At 43.6% G+C, this 27,978-nt stretch overlaps 1 protein-coding gene across 2 annotated transcripts; it reads right to left on the bottom strand.

Annotated features, from left to right (window-relative positions):
* Positions 1 to 244: 244 nt before the first annotated feature.
* Positions 245 to 27,904, bottom strand: LOC111842101 (disintegrin and metalloproteinase domain-containing protein 9-like). 2 transcript variants are annotated; one of them, XM_023808397.2, is made up of 23 exons: positions 27,589 to 27,904; positions 25,285 to 25,388; positions 24,458 to 24,516; positions 23,369 to 23,447; positions 20,416 to 20,492; positions 19,959 to 20,133; positions 19,816 to 19,881; positions 19,502 to 19,573; positions 19,219 to 19,388; positions 17,324 to 17,405; positions 17,039 to 17,172; positions 16,621 to 16,792; positions 15,096 to 15,188; positions 14,761 to 14,956; positions 13,738 to 13,843; positions 13,209 to 13,392; positions 12,196 to 12,276; positions 11,920 to 12,025; positions 11,633 to 11,774; positions 11,230 to 11,319; positions 10,332 to 10,410; positions 3,319 to 3,392; positions 245 to 2,975 (listed from the first exon to the last, which is right to left on the bottom strand). In XM_023808397.2, exons 1-23 carry the CDS (start codon positions 27,668 to 27,670, stop codon positions 2,873 to 2,875), a joined length of 2,526 nt encoding a protein of 841 aa, XP_023664165.2. In that variant the 5' UTR covers positions 27,671 to 27,904; the 3' UTR covers positions 245 to 2,872. The 2 variants fall into 2 exon arrangements, with proteins under 2 accessions (XP_023664165.2, XP_023664166.2); XM_023808398.2 differs by lacking the exon at positions 11,230 to 11,319.
* Between the last annotated feature and the right edge of the window lie 74 nt (positions 27,905 to 27,978).

Consider the following 27,978-nt stretch of genomic DNA (forward strand, 5'->3'; position numbering starts at 1 on the left):
ATGACAGACCGATGCAGCACCCGCATCAGTGATATCCAATCTATGCATATTCCCCCCCCTCCACCTTCCCAGTCCCCCTACGTCCCACATGTTCTGGTGAAGCCACCACTTTCTTTTCATTTACATATGTGTCTGCACAATAAAACTTATTATTATTATAAAACAGAAGGCATAAATTTTATTTTCATCAAACCAAACAGTGCAGTTTTATCTTTGGTTCTGTGCATTTTAACATGACAAAGTCTTTATAAACATGAACTTTATTTGTCTATGTTTAAAATGGTGTTTGGCATCATGTGACAAAGGCACCAATGCCAAAAGCATCCAGTCTCTATGAACGGAATAAGGTATAGAAAGTCCTGCAGGGTCACGCCATGCAACTCCACACTCAGGTCACTCAATCACTGCTAGGTCAATAAAAGCACAAATCGCCAGTAACTGCATGATGATGATACTCGTAGGTTATGGGGTACGAGCTTCATGTACAGTCAGTAGTTTGACTGAATGACAGTACGACAAGAGTAATTTCTACTGAAGCAATGATCGCTACTTCTAATAATAATAATACTCATATTACTGTTTTGAGTGCTTGGAAAACACATTTATCCAAATCACAACGGTGTGTCTCTATTCATACAGCCTGATATTGCTCCTGAATTGTAATCTCATGTATGATGCTTAATACTTAAACAAGGATTCTATGCGATTTAAACAGCCCTTTGTTTGACAGTCTAAGCCATTAACCATAATGTCACTTGCTGGGTGTATTACTGGTTACATGCGAGTCAGGATCCCAGATGCAGTTTGGGAGGAAACACAAATGGATACTTCTTTTAAACATAAGCAAATGAGTAGATAGTATTTCAGCAATGATGCATTAAAATACATACAAAATGTGGGAACTCAAACATTATTTAAAAAAATCACTGATGGCTGGTAGGAGTAATAATATCAACATTTCAAATAAGAAAGAAAATTCAAACCAGACCAACACATTCTACATCAAGTAAGGATCATAAAACTGCTGAACATCCTCTCAATAAAAAACTACAGTGATGTGAAAGTGAAAGGATGTGCTCATTTGTTTCTGTGGTTTTGCATAAACAGAATGATATCTCTAACTGCAGATAACAAAATGCAACGCATTTCAAAATGTCATTGCTTAACAAACACAATCTAAGCCATAATGTAGAAGCCTTGGGGGGAACAAGTAAGTGCAGCCTTACTGAGAAGCTAACTGGCGGCTAAGCACTGCTAATGAAATGCACTTCATTGTTTGATCATTAGAAAGTGTGACCACTTCTATTTAAGCAGAACTTTTGGCAGTTTGCTGGTCTGGAGCATTCAGGTTTGTGTCAAGATCATGTTAAGGAGAAAAGACATCAGCAATGATCTCAAAACAGCAACTGTTTCTGTTCATCTATCTGGGATGGATTAAACAGCGAAAAAGATTATTTAAAATGAGGAATATTCTACACAAAGACAGTCACCTGTCTTCCCAGAAATGGACATCCCAGCAGTTTCAACCTAATTCTCAGCAAAAATTAGCACGTTAGGCATTTGAGTTCATTACTCTAAGTATGTAGTAAGTGTAATGGAAGTATAATGGAAAGGTAGCCAGGGAAAGTCTGTACTGTCCAAAAAAATCCTCTTAATTCTGTAATATTCTATAGGAAAATTTGAGGCCATTCTGTCTGGCAGCTAAAGCCGGCCTGAAATTGGCCCATGGAACAAGAAAGTGATCACAAACACATAATATATGAAACGAGTCTGGGTTTTGGAATGGCCAAGTCATGGTTCAGACTCAAGTCCCCTGAGATGCTGAAGCTGGACTTTAAGGGAGCTGTGCCAGTAGGAATTCCCTCAAACACCAATGAGCTGAAGCTGTAAGGAAATTGGACCAAAATTCTTCCAAAACAAGAAACTTGAGTGTTTTCTGTCGTGACACAGATAACAGGTAACAGACAACACCCAACTTTGTCTTCCTTTTTTCCCAGTTTTTAAATTACTCTGTATAAATGATGCAGCGATTACACCCATGTAAAGCTCCTTGAAGCAATTCTGATGTGGCAGGTGCTATATGTATATAAATTAAATTGAACTGAATAAACATGCAGAAAAGAATTACTTAAACTTATCGCTGCTAAAGGTGGTTCTTCTTGTTACTGAATCATGGGATGAACTTTTCCACACATGAACATAAGAACATAAGAACTATACAAACGAGAGGAGGCCATTCGGCCCATCGAGCTCGCTTGGGGAGAACTTAACTAATAGCTCAGAGTTGTTAAAATCTTATCTAGCTCTGATTTAAAGGAACCCAAGGATTCAGCTTGCACTACGTTATCAGGAAGACTATTCCATACTATGACTACACGCTGTGTAAAGACGTGCTTCCTTAAATCCAGTTTGAAATGTTCTCCCGCTAATTTCCATGGCTTCTTCTTGTTGGCTTTTTTGGGTTTTTTGACATAGAGGAATTGGTTTTATGTCACCTGAGGTTAGATTTATCTAATTTTATGACCTGACAGGGACCAGATGATTTTATGTTATGTCCTGATATATAAAACTACAGAATTCACAGAGGGTGCAATTACTTTTTCACTGTACATTATATACACACATTTTATCCATGCGTCTTGGCATTTGTGGAAGATTGCGTGAGGCAGCTGCTGAGTCCTGGGATGAGGCCCGAGGCACCGTGTGCTACACAGTTATTGCGAGCAGATACTGTGGCAGGTGTTTCCGGTGTTTAGTCCAGCCTGGGGGGGCACATTCCCAATATGGTGAAGACACTCAGACTTCTCACTGCTTCCAGCTACTCAAGCCCAGTCTGAGGACTCGTCTCTCAGTTGGCACATGTCATGAAAGGTCAAGGGTCGTAGGAATTTTTTTGCCACTGATCCTCCTTGCCCCACTGTGTTGGAGGCAGTGGAGCAGGCCTCTGAGGGACTAGATGAGGTATCGGTGCAGGTCTGAGGAAAGTAAGTATGGAGAATAAGTCATAATATGATCACAGTTCACCATCCTTAATGAGGCAGACACAATCCGACACCTTTAAAAACACTTAAATCCTACAGTGGAGTGTTTTTCAAACAGATACTTGGGGACCCCCAGACAGTCCATGCTTTTGCTCCCTCTTGGCTCTCTGCCAGGCAGTCCACATTTTTGCTCCCTCCCGGGAGCTGGGAGGGAGCAAAATGTGCACCGTCTGGGGGCCCCCGAGGAACGGTTTGAGAAACGCTGCTACAGGGAACCAAATGGTCAGACACCATCTCATGGGTTTAACAGGGACACAGAAAGCTGGCGTGTATTTACCGTGGGTGCGGTGGCGGTGGAGGGGGCTTGGCAGCGTGGAATGGCGCTGCGGACCTGCTGCCCATCTGCGTGACCTGTGTGACACACAGCATGTACAGGACAAGTGAGAGAAAATGACTGAGATTATGGGGGCATCACCTGCAGATGTCACATGGCCAGACCCTGACATTACAGACAGGTAATGACTCTTTAGAACAGAAATACTCAGATGTACATTTTCTATCAGCAAGGCCCATTCTAGAACCCAGTGAAAGAAAGATGGAGGCTGCACTTAGAACTTAAAAGTTCTCAGCTTTATGGATGCCTGTTCCATAAGTGATACACACTCATGTCCCCGTGATGCAAGTGACACACAGAAGTACAACACGGTGGTCATTTTCCCAGGCCTTAAACAAACACATCCACACTTGTACGTAATATATAGATGACCACACACACAAACACTTATGCAACAAGGTCAAACATCCTTCCCTGTTATTTTGAAGTGCTGTGTTTTCTTGTAAACCCAACGTCACAAGATTCCATCCATCTATATTATCTGCAAATTACCCCAAGAAGCAGGTGACGTCCTGTACAGACTGCCAGCCAAGCAGGATGATAATCTTTAACCACACAATTACACAACTGCTCTTCAAATTTATTCTTCACCAGTTATTAAGAATATTTTATTCTATTTTGTAGTATCGGTGGAGAACTCATACAGAGTTTCATTGTGAATGACAAAGATATTCTGCTCTGTATTATTTCTTATTTTCTTTTTATTACCACCATCATAAAAGTAATAAATATGTAAATAAGTAATAAATAAATTTGTATTTCACTGTAGACTATTTAGCAATACATGCATGGTCAGATACCTTGCTCTCCATGATGAAGGTCACTGCCCAAAATGTAACCAATGATGTTTTATTCACAAGCTGTCAGCAGTCCTGCTGGCCTCTGCCCCAGACCTTACACTACTCATACTCATACTCATACTCATACTCATACTCTACTCATACTCATACTCATACTTCCTGTTGCGGTGATCGTCTGAACACATGTGAGTCAGTAATCCGGTCCCAAGCAGTGATCAGTAGAAAACAATCTGATGCGTTTTTTTAGGTCAAAACGAAAATCACCTGATATTTTTGTGTTTCTTTTATGTGCTTTCGTGCTTCAGTTTCACTTTTACTTCAGTGAATCCCCAGTCATCAAAAACTAATAAAAAAAATTCCCATAAACTCACCCTTTCCCATAAAGTCATCAGGTTCACCTGTATGACCTGCAGAATATCCCAAGAAGCACACGGCGGAGGACACCCTTGTACCGGATGCTAGCCGAACATGCTGCTAATCTTTGGCCATATGACTGAACATAACAAAAAGAGGTCAGACTTTGCTTCAATCTGATTTTATTAGACGTCTTTACACAAAACAGACGCGTTTTGGCGTAATACCTTCTTCAGTGAGCTACTGACCACGTGCAGTTCCCATTTAAAAAGACTCATCCCTGTGGGACAACCAATGATACCAGAACAAGTGTAAAGGTCACCACCAGGGCATCAGCAGGCCACAGCGCAAATAAGTGGGTTAACTGTAGATTGAACTATATATATAATGAACTGTAGATCATTATATACACGATATAACAAAAGTAATCGGTAATATGTATTTGTGACAGGGATGATGTGTTTGAGATGCAAGTGGAGAGTTGTGTGAGAGATTCTTGAGCAGGAGTTATAGTAATGCATTAGTTCGTGTCTGCTTTGATCGAGTATTTAATATTGAATGCTCTGAAATGATGAACTGCACAGCACGGTCTAATGACCCTAATACCTCTGTTACATTCGTTTCCACTTTTGGCCATATCTCTATCCATCCATCCATTTTCCGACATTATGTGGTGCCCCTGGCATATCGTACGTAGTGACCCAACTTGAAGAAGGCATTACGCTGAAAATGTGACGGTGTCTAATAAAATTGGACTGAAGCAAAGTGTGACCTCTGTTTGTTATACTTGATTGATTCTCTCATTACGGTCCAGCACTCTGACAATTGTGCTGCATTACCAGAAGTGAACAGAAGTGAAGCCCATTTTCCTGTACTATAACCATATGATTGCACAACTGCACTTTAAGTGATTCTTCGTTACATTTTCTGTTTTATTTTTAATCCACAATCATGCACCAAAAACTTATGAAGACTATACCACTGGTTTTCTAGCCAGGGTCAACCTGACCCTAACTTGACCCCAAGTGGCGATTCAGTACCCTCCAGAATTATTGGCACCTTTGATAAACATTAATAAAAAACGTTACAAAAAAATATGTGTTTATGGTCAATTAGCTTTATCTCACAGTGAAAACAAAATGAAAAATACTATCTTTAATTGAAGTAAAATAATGTTTAAATTATTTTTATGTGTGCCCTGCGATGGGCTGGCCCCCCGTCCAGGGTTGTTCCCTGCCTCGTGCCCATTGCTTCCGGGATAGGCTCCGGACCCCCCGCGACCCAGTAGGATAAGCGGGTTGGACAATGGATGGATGTATGGATTATTTTTATGTTGGTGTAACCCTACATTGTGCCTTTGAAACAGTCAGCTTTGCCATTTCAAAACCTCACTCAAAGTCACCTCAGTATTTGCAGCAACCATCCAACACACCCATGCATTGTTACTTTCTGTTTGATTTAGAAAAGTAAAGGCCATAAAGTTGACCAGTTCTAACAGGCAGGCAGTTACGAGGTTTTCGTTTACCCTCGTTCAGAACGAGAGAGATGGCACACCTAAAAACTACTGTGTTCAGCCAATGTTGTACTTATAGACATAATATAATTACAGCCTACACTAGGTTTACTGCTCTGACAAGGTACAGTGGATATAAAGAGTGTACACACCCTTGAGACCATGATAAATAACATTTTTCCCACCTTTAATGTAACTTATAACCTGTACAACTCAACTGAAAATACAAATCTGTTATGGGGAAAAATATATATGCTGGTTGCACTCCTGTAAACTAATACTTTGCTGAAGCACCTTTTGATTTAATTACAGCATTAGTAGAAGTCTATCAGCATGCTACACCTTGACTTGCCCACCCTTCCTTGCAAAAGTGCTCCAAATCTGCAGAGGTGGCAATTTCAGGTCCAGAAAGTAAAAATCCAATCCAAGATTTTGTTTCAACCAACCAGTTGAGTACTCTGTGACTGTGACTCTTTATACTCAACTGGTTGGTTCAAAGTAAATTATGGTCTGGATTTTTACTTTCTGGACCTGAAATTGCCAACTCTGCAAATATGTCGGATTGTGGGGGCATCTGTTGTGCACAGCCCTCTTCAGGTCACCCCGCAGATCTTCAGTTGGATTTAGGTCTATGCTCTGGCTGAGTCATTCCAAAACATTAAATTTTCTTCTGATGAAGTCATTCTTTTGTTGATTTAGATGTTTACTTGGGGTAATTTATGTGCTGAAAGGTGAAATCTTCGTCTTCAGCTTCCTAGCAGACAACTGAAGGTTTTGGGCCAAAATTGACTGGTATTTGGAACTGTTCATATTTCCCTCTACCTTGACTAGAGCCACGGAGATGGTGTTCTTTTGGTCATGCACAGCATTGTTTTTGTGCCAAACATACCCCTTGGAATTATGGCCAAGAAGTTTCTTATGACCCCTAACACAGTTGGGGTGTTGGTGGTCTAGTGGTTAGGATGCTTGCCTTTAGACTAAAAGATCATGGGGTTGAGTTCCACCTCAGCCGCTACCATCACTGGGTTCCTGAGCAAGAGCATTAATCCCAACTTGCTCCAGGAGGACTGTCCCTGAATTAAAAAAAAAAAATGGGAGTCACTCTGTATAAGAGCATCTGCTAAATGCTCTCACATGCTTTTGGGAGATGATGTATTCTTTGGCAAAACTTAGCTGGGCCTGGATGTTTTCTTTATAAGAAAAGGCTTCTGTCTTGCGACCCTCCCTCATAGTCCAGACATATGGAAAATACAGGAGATTGTTGGTACATGTAGTACACAACCAGTACACAACCAGTACTTGCCAGAAATTCCTGCAGCTCCTTCAGTGTTGCTGTAGGCCTCTTTGCAGCCTCCTTGACCAGTTTTGGTCTTTTCATCAGTTTTGGAGGGACGTCCAGTTCTTAGCAACATCACTGTTGTCCCATATTTTCTCCACTTCCTGATGACTGTCTTCACTGTGTTCCATGGTGTATCTAATGCTGTGGAGGTTTTTGTACCCTCCTCCTGACTGAAACCTTTCAACAATGACATCCCTTTGATACTGTGCAAGCTCTCTGCAAACCGTGGCTTTTGCTGGAGGATGCAACTGAGTAAATGTCAGGAAAATCCTACTAGGATGGCTGAACTTTATTTGTGGTTAATCAGAGTCACTTTAATTGATGGCAGGTGTGTACCCAAAAAGACTGAATGCAGGTGTGTACCCAAAAAGACTGAATGCTGTAACTGAATCAAAAGGTCCTTCAACAAAGTATTAGTTTATGGGCGTGCACATTTATGTAGCCAGTTTATTGGTTGCTTTTTATTTTTTATATTTTTCTCCCTAACAGATTTGTTCATTTTTCAATTGAATTGTACAGGATATAGGTCACATTGAAGGTGGGAAAATTTAGTAAATGATTTATCGTGGTCTCATTTTTTTATATCACAAAAACCAGGGGTGTGTACACTTTTTATATCCACTGTAGTACACATATAGCCTCCATGTTCTCTTTTAATAACATGCAATTAAAATATTTCTATTTTTTCATGTCTATGGCGTGTTTCCCTGAGGGTGATCCGGCTCGAGTGGCTCAACCAGGCCGAAGGGAAACCCACGTAACACCTGACTGCGGCAGATGGATAGCCACTTCAGGAGGGTGGGACTGGACCGTGTGTCTGCCTGGGGAGTCACCGGACGGGATCCCGAGGCACTTTGCCGTGTGGTGGGTGTGCCGACACGCTGCATCAGCGCATGCTCCCCAACCTGACCTGACCTGACCTGACTTACGACATAAAGCTTAGACAATGAAGTGTCAGTTACGTAATGTTGTTGGTATGACGTCAGTATGACTATCAACACGGCATTTAAATGTCTATTTTTGCTATGAACTACTAGCATGAGCAAAATAGGCGTCATTCCAGATGTTGCACTGCTGCTGCGAGGTGTACGCTGCACCTGAGATACGTCTCACATGCCAAAATGAAAACCAACACGTACTGCAGCTGCCACGCAGCCAGTGTCGCAGGCTTAACTCGCTCCGGTTGCTTTGTCTCCAATGGGTTAGCATGACGGATGCATTTCAGTCCAAGTTTGGTATAATAGAGCTGACAGACAGTCTTGGTCTTATCAACAACTCTCTCTTCAGTGATGGTGGTGTCATTCATTGGGGAACCGAAATCTTCCCAAAATACTGATTTAAGTTACATGGGAGGGTCTTTGAGCTCTCTAGCAGGAGCTGTAACCAACTCAAAACCACAATTAGCACAATATTTTCAGTGTTGGACACCGGTTTGTGAACTTCTGCCCCTGTCAGAAAATGCATTCCTTCATTTCATTGTTCCAGTTGAATTGAAAATGACGTAACTGAAATGCACGAATACGTGTATCATTTCAGCTCTTGTCTTTACTTTAAATATAGACCTGAAGTGCTCTTCAGCAAAAACTATTTTGCAAATCGTGATACACATCGAATCGGCAAACGAATATCGGCATATCATAGAATCAGGAGATCTCTGGCAGTTCCCACCCCTACTTGTTTAGGACACATGGACTCCTTAAAGTACAGTCGAACTTCGTTACAACGTACCTCGGGGGACATTAAGAATTTGTACATTATAACCATAGTACGTTGTAAGCAAGTCCCTCAAAATGAATGATAGAAAACAAAATGTATATAAAAAAACTTTTATAAAACACCCCTCAAGTTGACACTATGACATACAGCTTGTGTAGTTTGAAGAATATAGTTCCTATTCTGAATAGGAACTATATTCTTCAAACTAGGTTAATATCAGTTACTCATAGACAGCCGACATAACGCAAAATCCACTGCCGGCTTATCGTTCAAATCGCCTTACTGTAATCTAATGTCAAACCAAAATTATGCACCTGTATGATTCAATTGGCTGAAATAAATTTCGATACCATGACACCATGCAAAACCATGAAAAAACGGGGGCTGCATGCAAGGAGTCCGGCCGGCGTGGAATGCTTCGTGAGGATAGGTTCATACAGTTAGGCGTTGGTAAGCGATGTAGATGGCCGGCAACAGCCGATTCTGAATTGTGCGCGCGCTCGGAAGATGAGGCTGTACATTGTAACGAAGGTCAGTTTGCCTATTTTCCTCTGAAAATCATACGTTATATCGAAGTTTACGCTGTAAAGGTGTACGTTCTAAGCGATACCGGCAAATGGTATAATGCATTACGCGAATTCGGGACATTGAAATTTGAACGTTGTATTGGTGTAAACGTTATAAACGGGGTACGTTGTACTGAGGTTCGACTGTACCAGGAAATTTGTAATCAAAATTCGGTTGCTTCATCTAAGAAGCTAAAAGTAGGATGAGGTTGGATCATGCAACAGGAAAATCATACTTCAAATGTAGACAAAAATGGCTCAGTGACTCCAGAAACTGGCTTTTGCCTGACCTAAACCTCACCTTTCATTTTCTTTTTTCTTGTGATCTTTTGTTTCCTGGAATCTCATTTCCATCATCCCCTTTACTTCAGTTGACGGCTGGGTTTCTCACGAAATTCAGTGTGAGCATAAGCTAATTGAACCAGAAACATTTTTTCATAGGCTTTTTTTTTTTTTTTTACTCAATTTTAACAAGGGTGCCAATAATTCGGGGGGGGGGGGGGGGGGCGTCGGCGTCATATCTCTTTGGCTTTTTGTGTATTACAAATATTCACAAAGTATTCTGTGCTATGTGTCCATGGACAGAGTGCTGTCAAATGAGTTACACAGAATAACTGGCAGGTTAAGGGAGGCCACTAACTTGGCCTCATATAGAAACAGTTACTCACTCCTTCTCTGACAACCCGACTGGACCCGGCTGTCCTTGGAGGCCCCTGGCTGGTGCTCATCTGTGGTCCACAATCCTCTCTGTGAGCAAAGAATGGAAAGTCAGAAACAAGCCTCTGTCAGCTTCTGAACTCACACACGGCACAGAGGAGAGGACATGTCACAGAACAAATTGATACTAGGTACTTGACAGTAAGTGAGTATGTGTTCTAAGAGCCCTGAATAATACAAAGAAAAATTTAGACACCCCACCGAAAAATCAAGTCTACTGTATATTTTTCAGATTAACGCCATCTCTCTGAGCAGCATACAGAAAGGTAGACAAGCATCACATCGCTCAGAACTTCTCTAGATGAATGTTTTCAGTTTCACTGAGGTTTGGGAAAAAAGTTTCCACAACACAAATTCTGAGGTCACAGACTGACAAAAAGAACTGACCTAATGAGGAAAGCAATTTGTCACATATACTGTATTTGCACATATTAAAAAATACTTCAAGTACTTCTATATACAGACGCTCCTCTACTTACGAACTTTCAACTTACGAACTTTCAGACATATGAACGAAGAGGACTGTAAGTCCAAATTGTGTTCCTTGTGTTTCCTGTCCACAACATAATTTTTTTTTTCTGTGCGCCAATTCCGCCTAGTACGACTTCTGGCTGCTACTCCCACCGCGCAGCAGCGTAGCGGGCGTACTCCCAGCATCCTAGTTCTTTGTACTTGCGTATACCCTTAAAATGATGTTGAATTACGACTTACGAATATTTCAAGTTACGAACGGCTGTTCGGAACGTAACTCATTCGTAAGTAGAGGAGCGTCTGTACTACAATGTTACAAGTACTTGTTAATATGACGGGTATCCAGCAGGACTGATGCTGGTATGGCAGTGTACTCACTTTGAGTCCTGTACATTTGTATACAGGTATGATGCAGTACTCGTGCATTGCAGAACTGATGCTGGAGTGGCAGAGTACTCACTCTGAGCCCTGTAGATGTGTATACAGGTATGACACAGTACTCATGCATTGAAGAACTGATGCTGGTATGGCAAAGTACTCACTCTGAGCCCTGTAGATGTGTATACAGGTATGATGCAGTACTCATGCATTGAAGGAGTGATACTGGGATGGGAGAGTACTCAGTCTGAAGCTTGAATATGTGTATACAGGTATGATGCAGTACTCATCAGTGCAGGACTGATTCTGGAGTAGCAGAGTACTCACTCTGAGCCCTGTAGATGTGTATACAGGTATGATGCAGTACTCATACAGTGCAGGACTGATACTGGGGAGGACTCACTCGTAGGCTTGGGAGCTCTTTTTTCTGCAGAGCCGCTGTCGTAGCAGGTTCCTTCTGAAGAAGATGTAGAGGCAGAGACCCAGCAGGGGCAGGACCACAAAGAAGAAGACCAGCAGACCATCCCGCAGGGAGGTGTCATTCTCTGTGGGGGGAACCGGCATAGGCTAAGGGGAATCAAGGCGCTAACGAACACACAAACAGGGATACACACACCCCGCGGTCATGCTCACGCACTCAAACAGTTTACGGGAAATTAATTTTAAAAAAGACCCAAAACCCAAGCTCACCGTTCCAGGTGGGGCCGCTGTCCACGCTGCCCCCGTAGCCTTTGAATTCACAGGTGGGTGGGGTCCAGCCATTTTCACAGTGACAGTTCTTGTTGCTGTTGCAAACCTGAGAAGGTCCGAGACAAAGTCGTGTGAAATGCCAAAACTGACAGCACTGTACAAAAAGAAGCCTGCTAGTTATAATCAGGTTAATTATGAAGGCAGCTTATAGGACGAGCTTTTTCACTAACTTTCTCACATGTGATGTTCGACCAGTCCCTCAGCACGAAGCCTTACCCCATTGCCGTGGCATGTATTCTGGATGTCGCAGTCGTATTTCAGCTCATCAACGCTCACACACTGGTAATTTAAACAGACCTAATGGATTGGGGTTGAGGGAGAGAAGAGGAGCACATCAGTGTTTTTGTGAAATACAGTACAGAGGTGTCGCATTGCTGACTATCACGGCTCAGCAAACCTGCCATCCCAGAGGCAGGAACCGTACGGCGAATGCAGGCCTCTGTCAGCAGACCGGGAACAGGGGCGGACGGACTTCTCTGGGGGCCCTAGGCTGACGTGGGTGGGGTTTTGTATCATAGCACCATTTTCTTCTTCTGTGAGGCTACTTTGTGTTGATTCCCCTAGCAGTCAGACAACCAGTAGCCTACCATTAAACTCCAGTGTGAACAGAAAGCTGGGTAGTGTTAAGTCTCAAAGGAGGAATAGTCCATTACAGCTGGACAGGAGGGCAACTTTTTCTATCCTGAAACTGTTGCTAAAAATGTAAATAAGACTTATTGCTATAATATAAATTATCATTTATCTTATATCCATAAACTTTTGGAAATGCTGTCTTCATGAGGCCCCTAGTTTTCGGGGGCCCCAGGTGATTTCAGGGTTGAGTGATTTCCGATCCATTCCCTTCCCAGAGTACATGGAACAGCTTTCTGACGTAATGACATCTGACTAGACTTATGGTAACCAGCAAAGCGACATTATGAATCACATCTTCATGCCAACGTATTCCTGTCAACTTTGTCTTTTCTTACGGTAACTAATGAATGACTCATTTTTTTCTCCATTGGCACCTCCCCCCATTTTGGGGTTTAGCATGATGTACATCTGTTAGAACCAACCAGCACAGAGTTAGAAAGAGCAAAGAAAGGTCTGATGATGTAACCTTGGAAGCCTTAGTCTGATTCTGGGAAGAGGGATATTTCATAGGCAAAGCTACGGTCAGCATTGACTGCTGGGGTCATATTAAGTTCTGCTCTGGCTCATGCTGGACATACTGAGGATTTTCGGAGTACCTTGTTCTCCCCGCAGCGGGTGCCCTCGTTAACCATGCCCGGGTCTGGCACGTCCGAGCCCAGCAGGAAATCCACCCCCCAGCACTTGGTGCCGGCGATGGGCGTCTGGATGATGGAGGGCTCGATGCCGAACACAGTGACCGACTGCACGTTTTCGCACTGCAGCTTCCCGCACATGGCGTTCCTGGAGCAGAGACGGCAGTAGAAGCACTGCAGCCCACTCACAGCAGACATGTGCAGGTAATTCCTGCCCAGCCGCCGCAGCACTAACAGCCTCAGCTGGTGCTGGCGTTTCTACATTCACAGACATTATTCTTCAGTCACCTTCCAGTCCATCAGCTGCCTTCAGGAAATATGCCAGCTTTTCAGGTCCAAGTCTATTACATGACTTTGGTGACTTTGGTTATAAGCGCTGTTGTAAGCACATGTCACCACAAGGGGTTGCTGTTTAAACATAGAGCAAGCTCTACCAGAACAGTCTTCAACTGTGGACGTGAAACACAGCACACACACACACACACACACACACCTGATTTCACACTTCTTGTAACCCATGCCCTGGTAGCCACAGTTCCCAAACCGATCCCCCTTCAGGTTGACGTCTCTGAAACAGACCTCAGGTGCCGCTTTCGCTTCTGTGTGGACAAGATCATCCTGTTAGTTAGATTCACACCAACCGTGACTGAGCACCATGATGCCTCAGATAAAAACATCAGCGAAATAAAATGCAGCGTCTGTCTAAATAGATATTACATACAGTATAATCCCGTTATAGTGGACTCGCTTATAATGGAATATTGTCTATAATGGACGAGGTTCGCTGGTCCCGGCCGCGCACCTTGAAGAACATGCAGAAAAAGCATCGGATATAGCGGACTCTCATATAACGGAATTTCGCTTATAATGAACAAACAATTTGGTCCCCAGGCCGCTTTTAGCTGTAGTTTTGTTCGGCTATAACGGACATGCAGCTCCGCCTACAAGGCGTGTGGCGTGCCGGTGATATCGCACTCGGGATTATTGATAGTCACGTTCTAAAAATAGGCATGATGTAACAGCAGGCAACACTGATTGGTCTGTGTGGCTGTCCATCACCAGGCACGATGTATGTCGGCAGATGACGCTCGCAGCTGGAGGGATGCAGTAAGCACTTATAGGCCATATATACTTCCAACAGTCAGGTAAAGTTGGATTACTACACGTACAATATAATAATCTATACCACAAGTGTGTCTGCTGGGGTGTGGCATGAGTAAATGGTGTCCTGTAGTTGTGTTCTGGGCAACTCTGGATATAACGGACTGTTTTGCCAGGTCCCTTGAAGTCCGTTATAACGGGATTGTACTGTATTTGCTTCAATAAGCAGTTGAACAGGTGTACCTAATAAAGTGGCCAGTGAGTGTATATTCCTTTGATCGAAACCTTACTGGTACCCAAACACTGATCATTGTGTTTGTGGATGAATTATCTTTGAGATCAATTAGCAAAGTGCAGATTAATCATTCTGAGAGCTGTGGTCTGTCGCTGGCCAGCATGAGGGTAATGGACTTACTGGGTCCAAAGATGGCCTGGCACTGCCCGTCGTAGTGCCGGCACCGACCATTATAGCAGTAGGCCCCGCCCTCCCGACAGAGGTGCCCGTTCTGCTTGAATACGTCTGCCTGGCATAATGGTGAAGAGCCGTTACAGAACTCGGGTAGGTCGCATTCGTCCCGAATGGAGCGGCATTCAGAGCCAGCGGGCGTGAACTGGGAGGAGAGAGAAGGAGGTGTATGAACGTGGATGAGGGTATGGCCTGCTGCACTGATACGGTCTGTGTACACCCAGCAGAACGGTCACAGGAGATCGGATCGGCTGAATGCAAGGAAACACAAAGCAGGTGCCCACCTTGCAGTTCTTGCAGCACACGCCGTCTGCGCACTGAGCCCCGGACTTCAGTTTACAGGTCTTGGCCTCACAGCAGGGGTCCTTCTCACAGTCCTGCCGTGGCAATGATAGATGAGAGGGACAAGGATAATTGTTAAAATGAAAGTGATTATCGGTCATTGTTGACACACCACAGCACACAATAAAGGAATGAATCCGCTGCATTTAACCCATATGCAACATTCAGATCAGCAACCTTTCAATCACAAACACACTTCCCTAACCATAAGGCCACCACTGGCCCAGTATAAATTGATACAAATCCCTACAGTTCAACTTATCAACAAGCCCCCCCACCCCCCCGACTCCCGCTGACATAGTCTCTGCCTCACATGCATCTTTGTCGATCTAATTTCATCTGCTGGGCATCATATATTTTCAGACTTTTATATTCTAGCATTCAAACACCTCTGTTCCCCTTTATGCCTTATATTGCACAGCTTGCACTATTTTATTCTCTTAATCTACAATTTATACTTATCTATTTTTCTTAATTTATGTTCCTGTCTATGTTATTTGTGAATGTAAGCGCCAATACTGCCAAAACAAATACCTAGTACATGCAGCTGTACCGGGCTAATGAAGTCAATTCTAATTCTGAAATATGATCAGAACATCTGAGCACAGACTGAGTTACTCAGATACTGGTTGGATTAAGCTGACAAGTTTATGTCCTACCCAGACAATGAGCTAAACAGAGGACAAGGTGCTTTCTCTGTTTTGAATTACCCTGCATTTTTAGAGTTGCCTTTCACACTGCAGGAACTTTTTCGGGAATCAGAACCTTTATCCAGAACCTGTAAGTTTTGTCGTGCTCACACCGCAGGAACCCGGCCCGATTGTAGTTCCTCGGGGGCAGTTCGGAACCATTTTTTAGTCCTTACTCCAGACTTGTTACTTTTTGTCTAACACAACCTACTGGGGAGGGGCTTACAGAGATACGTTGCTGATGGTGTGACCACAAGCACCGACACGAACTTGGAAATTACACAGAAGTGCAGGGAAAAGAGATAAAGAGGGGCGGAGCAAAAGTCGAGCAGATGGAATTACTGTTGTACTTCAAAATACCTTTTTGTTTGTTTTCTGCATCAGAAAATTTGGTGAATAACCAGTGTACTTTTCTTTAATATTTTTTTCATTCTGTAGAAAATGAAAGATCAATCTGCTGGCCAGATTTAATAATAAATAAAATATAAATAAAAGGCTTCATCCCATTTTGATTGCGATTGATCCTCCCAATAACTAACAGAATGACTTGTTCATCCCTCCATTGTTTTAGGAGTGGTGGTGTCGTTTCATATAAAATGTACAGTAAGTTTAACCTATGAACTTTTTGCGTCTCCCATGCTTATTTTTAGCATAATAGTCACTGTAGCTGTTGTGCAGTGTGAAAGCGACATATAAAAGTGGGCAGGAGCAACAAAAGTATAATAAGTTATAATAATAAGTAGTTTTTAGCACAAATGATCATTTGAGGCCACCTTACCTTTTCAGAGCCACAGTCACACTCCTCCCCAACATCAAGCAACTTATTCCCACAATAGGGGGCACTGTAGGCCTCGTCAGGCCTTGGCACATTCAGCAGGCAGCTACCACCACTGGTCAGAATCAGCTTCTCAAAGTCATCGGAACTGCAGCTGCTGAAGTTTCGTGAGCCACTGTTGGGGAGGGGGGAGGCCTTATTAAGGATTGAATTGACTGAGATGAAATCCTGTTACCTCAAAAAAATGTCCCAAAACACAAATGGCTTTAAGACTAGAAGTATACAACTTTCAAGTGTCTCTGCATAAAATATGACATAATTATGTGACGTTATCAAGGATCAGGGTGTGAGGAGGTGCTGGGGGAATGGAGAGATCACCAAGGTCGGTAAGGTCTTGGTCACCATGCCGACGGAGGCTCACGTGGTACCGGAGCTCATGATGCAGCTGGATGTGTCGCACAGGCAGTTCCGCCCGTCGTCGTGATTCATGCCCAGGTTGTGGCCCAGCTCATGGGCCACAATGGATGCCAGTGACAGGACATCGGAACCAAAGTACTGGTTGGGGTCAGAGACGAGAAAGCCAGTGAACACCACAGGGAGAACGAGCAGAAGAAAGGCCCTCCCAATGAGGGTGAGGCTCTTTTATTGCCAATCCCCCAGGCCAAATGCAGCCCAGGGATAAGGAAAGGGGGGGGGGGGCGCATACCGCATTGATTCCCCCTCCGTGGCTGCGTGAGCAGACTGTGCTGACAAAGGCCATGCCTGCTGTCCCACCAAAGTTTTTCTTCCTGGAAGAGACACAGCAATGAGAGGGCTTGGGGCTCACATGGGACTCACGAGATTCACATAGGATTCACACGGTATTCATGCAGGACTCACACAGGGTTCTTATGAGATTCACACAGGACTCACATGGGACTCACGAGATTCAGACAGGATTCACACGGTATTCATGCAGGACTCACACAGGGCTCTTATGAGATTCACACAGGACTCACACAGGGCTCTTATGAGATTCACACAGGACTCACATGGGGCTCTTATGAGATTCACACAGGATTCACACGGGGCTCTCACGAGATTCACACAGGATTCACACAAAACTTACATGACATTCACGAAGGTTTACAAAGGACTCACATTGGGCTCACATGGAACTCACATGAGATTTACACAGGATTCACACGGAATTCACATAGGACTCACACAGGACTCGCACGGGGCTCTCCCGAGATTCACACAGGACTTACATGACAATCACACAGGGTTCACAAAGGACTCACATTGGGCTCACACAAGATATACACAAGATTCACAAGGAATTCACATACAGGCATGGTAGCCTTCCACAAAAAACAATCTCTGAAATAACTTGAAACTGACAAAAGTTTAATGGGATTGTTTATTTCACATTTAACACAAATCTAACTTTGCTTTTGATTATTGATTCAGCTGAATATTTTATATAATTAAACAAACAAAAATGACACGAATAAAAAAGATGGTACCATTAATTTAATATTTAGTGGCACCACCTTTTGCAGCAATCACTGACAACAAACGGTCTCTGTACTTCACAATGAGACGTCTGCATTTGCCAACAGGTAGTTTGGCCCACTCTTCCTGAGCAAACTGCTCAAGCTGTCTCAGGTTTGAAGAAATTTTCAAAGTCCAATGTTTTTCTCAGCCGTTCTTGAGTACTTTTAGCTGTATGTTTTGGGTCATTATCCTGTTGGAGGACCCATGACCTGCGACTGAGGCTGAGCTTTCTGACACTGGGCAGTATGTTTCGCTCCAGGATGCCTTGGTAGTCTTGAGACTTCATTGTGTCCTGCACAGATTCAAGGTTCTCCGTGCCAGATGCAGCAAAGCAGCCCCAAAACAAAACTGAGCCCCCTCCATGTCTCACAGTAGGTATGGTTATGTTCTTTTCTTTTAAAGCTTCACTTTTCCTTCTGTAAACATAGAGCTGATGTGACTGGCCAAAAAGCTCCTGTTTTGTCTCATCAGTCCAAAGGACATTATCCCAGAAACATTGGGGTTGTCAACATGCATTTTGGCAAATTCCACTTTGGCTTTTTTATGCTTTTCTGTCAGTAGTGGAGCCTTCTTGGGTCTTCTTCCATGAAGCCCATTATTGTTCAAAATATGACGAATGGTGTGATCAGAAAGTAACATGCCTTGACCTTAGAGCTCAGCTTGAATGGATGTGGATGGTTTCCTTGGCTCTCTTTCTATCATTCACACTCTTTCTGATCAACCTAGGGTTGCATTTCCGCTTGCATCCATGTCCTGGGAGGTTGGCTACAGTCCCCATGAACCTTATATTTTTAAATAATATTGGCAACTGTGGTCACGGGAACATGAAGCTGCTTGGAAATTTGTCCATATCTGTAAGACTCACACAGAACTCACATGGGGCTCTCAGGAGATTCACACAGGACTCATGCATGCCCACACCAGACTGACATGGGATTCACACAGAACTCACATGACATTCACACAGGGTTCACAAAGGACTCACATAGGATTCATATGGGGCTTACACAGGATTCACACAGGACCCACACGACATTCACACAGAGTTCACACAGGACTCACAGTATGAGCTGTGCACTGTCATGTCGACGTCGGGATCCTAGAACCTGTTCCCTCCACTGGACGAAGCGGCCCAGAACCTCTCCGGCACCACCCTCTGTGTTGATTAGGTTCTGTTGGGTCCAGATCTCCAGCCCGACCAGGACGACGCGGATGTTCAGAGCCACATACATCTGCAATCAGGAGAGATCTCAGCATTCAGCTGGAATTTACAGATACTGCAATGCTGTATACCAAAGCCAGATTTCTGTCAAGCTGCCTTCCCCACCACAGGAGCAGAACTTACACTGTCCACATAGCTGGCGAGCTGGACCATTTCATCCCGCACAGCCGTCTGGTTCCTGGTCATGTACGTAAACTGGGGGGGGGTTGTTATGGTTAGGGGTGTTTTATTCACACTTTTTAAACAGTTCAAAGCAGATTCCCGCAATATTTGCATGTTATTTACAGGAGAATGTCAGAAACAATGTCTGTATTCTAGTGCACCAGTGACAATGCAATAAGGTTAGTGTGACATTGTGGCCATCGTGCCCTGAAAGCTTATTGTTCCCCAGTGCTTATCAACAACACAATTTGAACAGTCAATGAGATTCTATTCACCCTCTCGTTGTCAACCACGACAAACAGCTCCACAAAATGAGTCTGGTGGAGCACTGCTCTCTTACTCTGTAAAGAGAAAACACACAGTCAAGCAAACAATGTCCCTCACACACACACACACACACACACACACACTCACTGACCCTGCGCGCTTGGCTGATGGGCTGGGTCTGCGTTGCGTTGGAGTGGCCATGATCAGGGTGTGGCGTTCCACACATCAGTGGTACATCTTGAAGTCTGTACACCAAGTGCTGGAAGCTGCTGGAGTTGGTCAGGGGTTCCATCCCATAGCTGCTGTTGTCCACATGCAGAACACCTCTGGGGATGTGAGGAAAATATATATATTACCTTTTATATTAACTAAGGGTTTTGGAAGAGAGTTGAAGAAGAAGCAGGAGAGACACTAGCAGACTCTTTTCTGGGGTGGATTAATTTTAATTTGTGGTGGGTGGGGGTGGAGAATCTGGCTTTGAGCCCAACATGAAGACATGATCCAGTGGCACTGACCACCCTTGCAGAAAATCCTTCTGCCAGGGTGGTTCTTACTGACCTCCTTAAAGTGCCCTAACCTTCCCTGGAAGGTTGTCCTGGCCTCCTCACCTTAGGCCAGAGCAGATACTAAGGGCCACAGCAGAGCCAGGAGTGTCCTCCACATAGCCCTGGTAGTGACAGTGGTGCTGGAAGGGAAAGATGGACAATGAGGTCAAACATCTCGCTGAGGAATACTAAGCCAGGCATGGTATTCTCACACCAATGGAGCATCTGGCCATACGTCAATGATGAGGCTAATTAGTAAGGTTAATAAAACACAGTATTAATCAACGTCTACATATAAAATACTCAGTGCCTCATCTGCCAGAAAGGGTTCCTGTTACTTCATGGTCTGCCACTTAAGTGAAGCACTTCCTGAGCAGCTCCCAGTGAGCCACACCATGGTAATGATGGGCAAATGAAGCTTCATGAACCATTTGCTGTATTTTTTGACTCCACTAGATGGTGCTCTTGCCTTGCTTTGGGGCATGCTTTGAGCCCTTTTTTGAACAGACAGCACCATCTAGTGGAGTCAAATGGTTCATACGGTATCATTTTGCCCATCACTACACTATGGCCGATGCCACTGTTTTACGTTAACGCTCACATATACAGTTGCTGCCTTTCATGCAGACATTGTATCACATGTGTAGCTTGTAGTTTACAGGCCCCACACAATGCAGTATTGATCCCCACTCAGCAGGGCTTTTAAAGCGTAACTCTCACTATATTTATTTATTTCCCAGAATCGCCTGCCACTCCCAGCTTCTGAAACATCTCCTCTAGCAACCATAACCCCAGCAGATGACAGCCCTCATAGTGCCTTTATCATTCATAAAAACAGACAGGTGAAAGAGCTGTTACATTTACATTAAATAGGTACTGTAGCTGCAGAAGGAACATGTGACAAGAACAAACTATTATAACAATTAAAAAGGTTAATGCTTTACATGAACTACGCCATCACAGTATATTCATAATGCATTCACAGAACATTCATATGCAGCATGTAAGTATACCTGTAATTATATGATTATAATGTTTGTTATTATCATATAATGTTTATTAATGTATATTAATGCTGTTAAAGTATGTTAGGATATTAAGGTATACTTACATGGTGCTTATGAATGTTCTGTGAATGCATTATGTATGCATTATGAAGGTGCATTGAATGTTCTATGAATGCATTACATTAAAAAGGCATTATGCAGGTGCAATTAATGTAAAGTGTAATGTAAAGTGCGTGTCATTGTGTCACCCCCAGCTGGAAGACCCAAGCCACACAGGTTAACAGACAACTAACTATAAGGCTGTGAGCGTGGTCCACTGGGGAAGGAAAGAGGATGCAGCTTCCACCACAGGTCAAAGCGCAGGCCCCAGTGTAAACAAGCAGTGCGAGATCAGCTGCAGGGTGTCAGGCAAACTGTGCAGTGCCAGCATTTCAGGGGGTCTTTGATAAACTGCATTAACAGTCAGTGTTTATTGGTATTACGAAATCACAATTAACACATTATGATGAAATAATGAATAGGTGATGAATGATGTGCACATCAAAATCAGTGCGGTTAGTCAGGTCACGTTCATACACAGTGATATGGCGTTGCCCAAATCCCGCTAAACCCAGCAGTGCTGACACAATAATAGCGGAAATAAATATTTCAGCTAGATCAACATCACTTATGTGGAAAGAGAAGCCTACTCTGTGCCTCAAGGCTTGCTTTGTCTTCATGTGTAGCGGGAGTGAGTCTAAGGATGGTTTATTGCCACAAAACCAGGTACAAGAAGGTACAAGCCCTGCCCTTCCATCTCAGTCTATGCCAGTTTACATTTCTACACTTTTCTGTTTTCCCCAATGTCCCTGATCCCATTGTCTTGCTGTTTCCCTTCCACATCCTCTAAAGTCACCATCAAACCACTGACTCCCAATTAGCTAATCGCTTCTCATCGCATGACCTTTACCTGCCCCCTGCGTGTTCTTGCCGTTAATCTGCATTGTGATGTGATTCATTATCTTACCGTTCCATTGTTTTACTTTTTACCCATCCAGATAGCTAAGGGCTGCTCTGGATATTTCTATAGAAAGCATTACAATATGCCGGGAAGGTTCTACCTATTCATAAAAGCACAGTAACAATAAAATGCGATTGGTCGAAAAGCACAGAAAAGCCCTTATCAGCGGTATCCAAGGAAGATCTGTTACATAAATCTGTTAAAAGTAAAGAAAACCTGTATCAGCAGGATTCACACATTGTAATCTTCAGTGTTTAATGGCTCCCATAGTTTAGTGTGTCTCGTGAGGCACCCATTTGTAACTGGGAGCATTCATGTCTGAATGGAAGCTCTTGACCGTTTCCGGAACATTCTGTCTATGAATGACACACCTGTTAGTACTCAGGAAACACACAGGAGCCAGTCTTATAAGGGGGACCTGAACATCTAATTATTGTCCAAGTGTCCAAAAATATAACTTCCCTGCAAATATGATCTGCTCCCATCGGCTCCTGGGCTCAACCATGTTGCCTCACAATGATGAAGCACATTCCCAAATACGACAAAGACTGCTTTTTCCCTGTTCACCGATACCTCAGCAAAAATTGCTCGAGACCGTTTCCTTAGGAACAAAGACCCAGTTCAGGCTGGTTTTGGGCCATGGAGGCTCACGTTTCCAGGGAAACAGAGCAGGATAAAGTTCCATAGTGCTGCACCGCTTAGATGGACTGAAATGTTAGTAGCACCTGGGAATGCTGGCTGCAGCTGTCCTAGAACCACAGCTTACAACTGCTCTGAATCACATCTGCCATGAATCACCTGCTATCTCCACTTAACACTCTATGTGGTCCTAACCAGTTTTTACTGAAATAAGTCATCAATCACATTAACACAATACTTACTGCTATTACATATTTTATAAAAACTCTGTCGCACAGAGCACAACCAGCAGCAAGCTGCAAACAACAGACTATTAGCTACAGGTAGATACACATTAAAGGTGTTAAAGGTACAAAGGCCAAATCTTCACCCGCATTGGAGGCCTTTCTGTCACCACGGTGCCGTCTTTGGCGTATGTATACACAGGGAAGTCCTCAGGAACAAGAAATCTGCAAGAAGACACGTGATTGGTGACCACAAAAAAATATCACTTGCGTATTTTTCCAGGGAACCTGGACACTTTTAGAGAGCTTCCCTACCACAGAAGTGAGCACAATCAGCCTTGCTGAACAAACTGGTATCAGGAAGGAGTAAAAATTAGTGAGGCAGCAATAAGGAAATTTCTGCCCGATACCAATAGCCGATTCTTTCAAATGCTGACAACGATACCGATTGTTTGGGAGGTTCTGCTTAAATATGCTTAAATGGACACCCCATCTAAATAAATTTAAAAATAAATTAATTACATTCCAAAAATATAAAAAAGTATTTATTTCATGGTAAGAAAACACCAACTCTGGCATACAAACAGTCTCAGAACACTATTTTATGACTGTATACATCTTATATAACATATATAAAAGAGAAGGTCTGATCAACTGTAATAAACTCCATACTGCAATTTTCCAAGTAATATATTTTGATTTCACACTGTCTGCACTGAATTGTCTTTTGCTATCAATTGCTTAACCTACAGACGGACTAACATTACTCAGCAGTGCTGCAGCCGTGTTTTTTGGAACGGATTTGCGTTCAGAAACTCTTCGTACTCTTCCCTGTCTCGCCTTAAGGTGAGCAATCTAATTTGTTGTGTTGAACTGTTTATGAGTAAAGTAGTGTAGGAGAACATGGGAGTACAGGACGGGAGGGTAAGTCCTCCGTAAAGCCCTTTGCCTTCATATGCTGCAGGGTCATAAAGCCTTAAAAGTTACAGTACACAGTCATAATCTGTATGCTTTATTTTTCCCAAGATAGCTTTTGCAAGCAGTATGTGCAGACCGCTTTATCTAATGTGCTTTCTGTTGTTGCTTAGGGAAAATTAAAACTTAAAAAAAAAAAATCTTTTTTTTTTATTATTATTTTACTGTACATCCACAAAATGACTTCAGCAAAATGGACTGAACCACTGCTGCCAGCTGTTTTTTCCATCACCCCACCCACACCAAAAAAAGAAACTTACTCATTTCTCTCCAGGACCACAACGCGGTCCTTCCCCTGGATGCTGATGATGTATGACACCTATAAGAGAGAAGCTGACCTGAACACAGGGAAGATGCAGGCAACACAATCGTGGCTGTCACCATAGCAACATCTCCAAGAGGCACCCTGCCTTAACCCGGGGTAAGTGATAGATACAACAAGCCCAAAGGGTCACGCGACCCTTTTAAGACAACTTTTAGAAACGCCTCATAAATAAATATGCTATAATTTCATGCCAGTGAAATTGAACTAGCTGACCGGATTTGGAGAGAAGCTAAATGACCTTCACCAGAATACCCCTGGAAATTTGGGGATTCTATTTTCTCCTCATTGCAGCTATTACACTGCCCCCCCCCTCCCCCCCCACAGCTGTTTTATGTGGCTGTAAACAAGATCTAAAACCTTTAGATATCAGCTGCCATCATTCTGTCCTCCGTCTAGATGGAAGCATAAAGTGCATAAAGTGCCCCCCCCCCAACCAATAAAACACCACTCATTGCAGAAGACTGCAGCAGTAGAGGAGATGTAAGTGTGTGTGTGTGTGTGTGTGTGAGTTAATACTATTTAAGGTCTGCAAAGAAATGGTCTAATCTGTCTAAGCAGACCATCTGTCTGGAGTTTGGCAGCCAATCTCAGGCTAAGATTCCTCTGATATTGACTAATGCTTTTTTTTCCCCTCTGAGGAAATTCTCCATAAAGGCCCCCGCCCCCATTTGTACATTTTGGCCCCAAAACCCTTATCAGGCACATCAAGGAAGTCTATCCTTCAACATGAACTGCTGGGGGCAGGGGTAGGGGTTTACAAACCTGCTTTGAGGCTGCCTCGTCCGTATCTCGCCTCTGCCTCTCCACCTTCCTGGGGATGGTCACTTCGTACCCAGTCACCTGGGAGGTTGGCTGGCAGCTGGAGGCTAAAAGCAAAAGAGACCAATGTTTGTGTTTAAAGGTGACAGAAACTCGTAAAGTCATAATAATATTGGCCGTTCAGCCAAATGACTATTTCAATATTAGTCTAAATACTAGAACTCGTGGCCATAAGTGGAAATTAGCGGGAGAACATTTTAAAACAAATTTGAGGAAGCACTTCTTTACACAGCGTGTAGTCAGAGTATGGAATAGTCTTCCTGCTATTGTAGTGGAAGCTAAAACCATGGGTTCCTTTAAATCAGAGCTAGATAAGATTTTAACAACTCTGAGCTATTAGCTAAGTTCTCCCCAAACGAGCTTGATGGGCCGAATGGCCTCCTCTCGTTTGTAAATTTCTTATGTTCTTATGGAAAAGGCGTCTACGGTCTTGTAACTTTTTCCATGCTTTATGGAGATAGAGAAGGGATATAGGATAAGTGTATTTTTGATGGGGGTGTTGTTTAAAACAGCAGAAAATTACAGTCATGGCGGTGCTTGAAATGCAGTGCGAGCCGCTGGTCAGGGACAAAAAAAGCCCAGATCCGAAGTGGCAGGAAAATGTAATGCCCGGCACGGCGAAGAAAGTTCGTGCAACAACGAGCAAGGCGCTGCGCTAAGATCAGACCAGCCAACGGCATTGATCCCCATACAGTCTCCGAGGCATCATTCCAGCTGGCGCTCCGGAGAGGAACCATGGCAGCAAAGCCTTGAACTGGATGCAACAGTTCATTATAAATGCACGGCTACATTAGGCTATGAATGAGAAAAAACAACGGGAGACACAGCACGACTACGGCAAGTCCGGTAAAACATGTTCAGACACAGCGGCAGACCTATAGAAGGAGACTTTACGCCTGCAGGGACTTGCAGTACCTCACCACTAAGGAATGTTTTAAAAGCACTTTACGTTTGAATCGGTTCCCGTTACTGAGAGCGGGCGTACAGAAAGCCAGAGAAAGGCGAATGTAATATATTCCTACACACAGTCCTTTATACGGCGAATAAAGGAAAACACAAGGAGCGGGGAAAGGGAGGGCGCTTTGGATGGGAATCGAACTCCGATTCCCGGATCGGCGACTGCATGTATAGTAATGGGCCGACATCCAGTCCGTCTCGCCCATACTTTCCGCAATCCTGAACTGGTAACTGGCAGTGGGAAACTGATGCATGACTAAGCACAGTAAAAAAAAAATACACACCAGACAAAAAGACATCGACTGAAACACTTCATCATGCTCGGAACAAAATGGAAACATAAATCACTCAGTAAAGGCCACAACTGTGACAGGAGAACAAGACGACCCGGTAAAAGATCAAAGTTTGTTATGTGAAATAAATATGTTATTTGGCAGAGAAAACACTTTTACTGAGCAAACTGGTACGTCTACGATTCATGATAAATCTGATATAACAGTAGAAGTCTTGAGTGGTCAGGAAACTGGCTTGGGACCAAAGGGATGCATGTTAAAATCTTTGAAGGGTTTCTGCTATTGTACCCAAACGTGATATAGTATTCTAGGCAAAAATTGTACTCAAAAGTGCGCTTGCTAGAAATCCAATGCAAATCAGCGAAATAAAAGCGGAAACAAACGAATGACACGTTTATACATTATAACTGTGAATAATTAGGTTTGTACGTCGTATCCACAGCTGGTTTTCAAGCAGTAATAAAGCTGTCCAGTTCCTAGAGTCCCTCTCCCCGCAGATGGCAGCTGTGACCCGCAGCCCAGCCGGCTTCCCCAAACCTGCGTGTTTGAGGGCACCACACAATACATGGATTAAATAAATATACACCACTAGCCTACATCAGGTGGTTTCTTATGTGGACGGCAATTCGCGCCCTAGTCCGATCAAGAAACCAGCGCAAAGTTGCATAAGCTATCCAAAGCGTGCATAAGCTTTTTCACAAAAATCGTCCCCGCTATTAATTCAAGTCAAAGTGATCCTTAGGGAAAACAACGGTATACAGTCTGCGAGAAGTTATTAACAGAGTTCATGAAGGGTGGCATGTTCTTATGTAGGAGACATGGACTGACGGAAAGAATGACAAGTTCACCATGTTCTCAGTGCGTATTACGAACCGCAGCGCTTTGCACACTACGATGCAGGAGCGGGGGCTTTGTCCTGGTCGAGCTTATGCACACACAACGAGTCCCACTTCAACACAACCTAAAGAAATAACGTAACAAAGCACTGCGTACTTACTCCCACCCCAGAAGATAAGACCACACAGCAGAGTCCAAATACCAGTGACTCGCACGTAGGCTGGGAGGGACTCAGTCCCCATGACTGTGTGTTGAAGGGCAGACTCTGATTTTCCGTTATGTCGCTCCCCAGTATGATCGCCTTTTCCTCATAACCAGTCACGCATATATATCGTCTTAATAGCGGCGATGCGCAGTTTATAGCTGCCCTGATTTCGTGCTCAGTCGCCTAATCGGATCGCGAACTATTCGTTCAGAGGCTTTAGGGCAGGAAACCCATCGGAGTTCCCATCGGCGGAGCGCACGGCGCATGCGTCAGCAAACAATCCCCCCGGGATGCGTTAACTGTTTGTCTGCCCACCCCCCACCCCCCCACACCTTTCAAGCCATA

This window comes from Paramormyrops kingsleyae, chromosome 7, assembly GCF_048594095.1.
Source record: "Paramormyrops kingsleyae isolate MSU_618 chromosome 7, PKINGS_0.4, whole genome shotgun sequence".
Taxonomy (NCBI): Eukaryota; Metazoa; Chordata; class Actinopteri; order Osteoglossiformes; family Mormyridae; genus Paramormyrops; species Paramormyrops kingsleyae.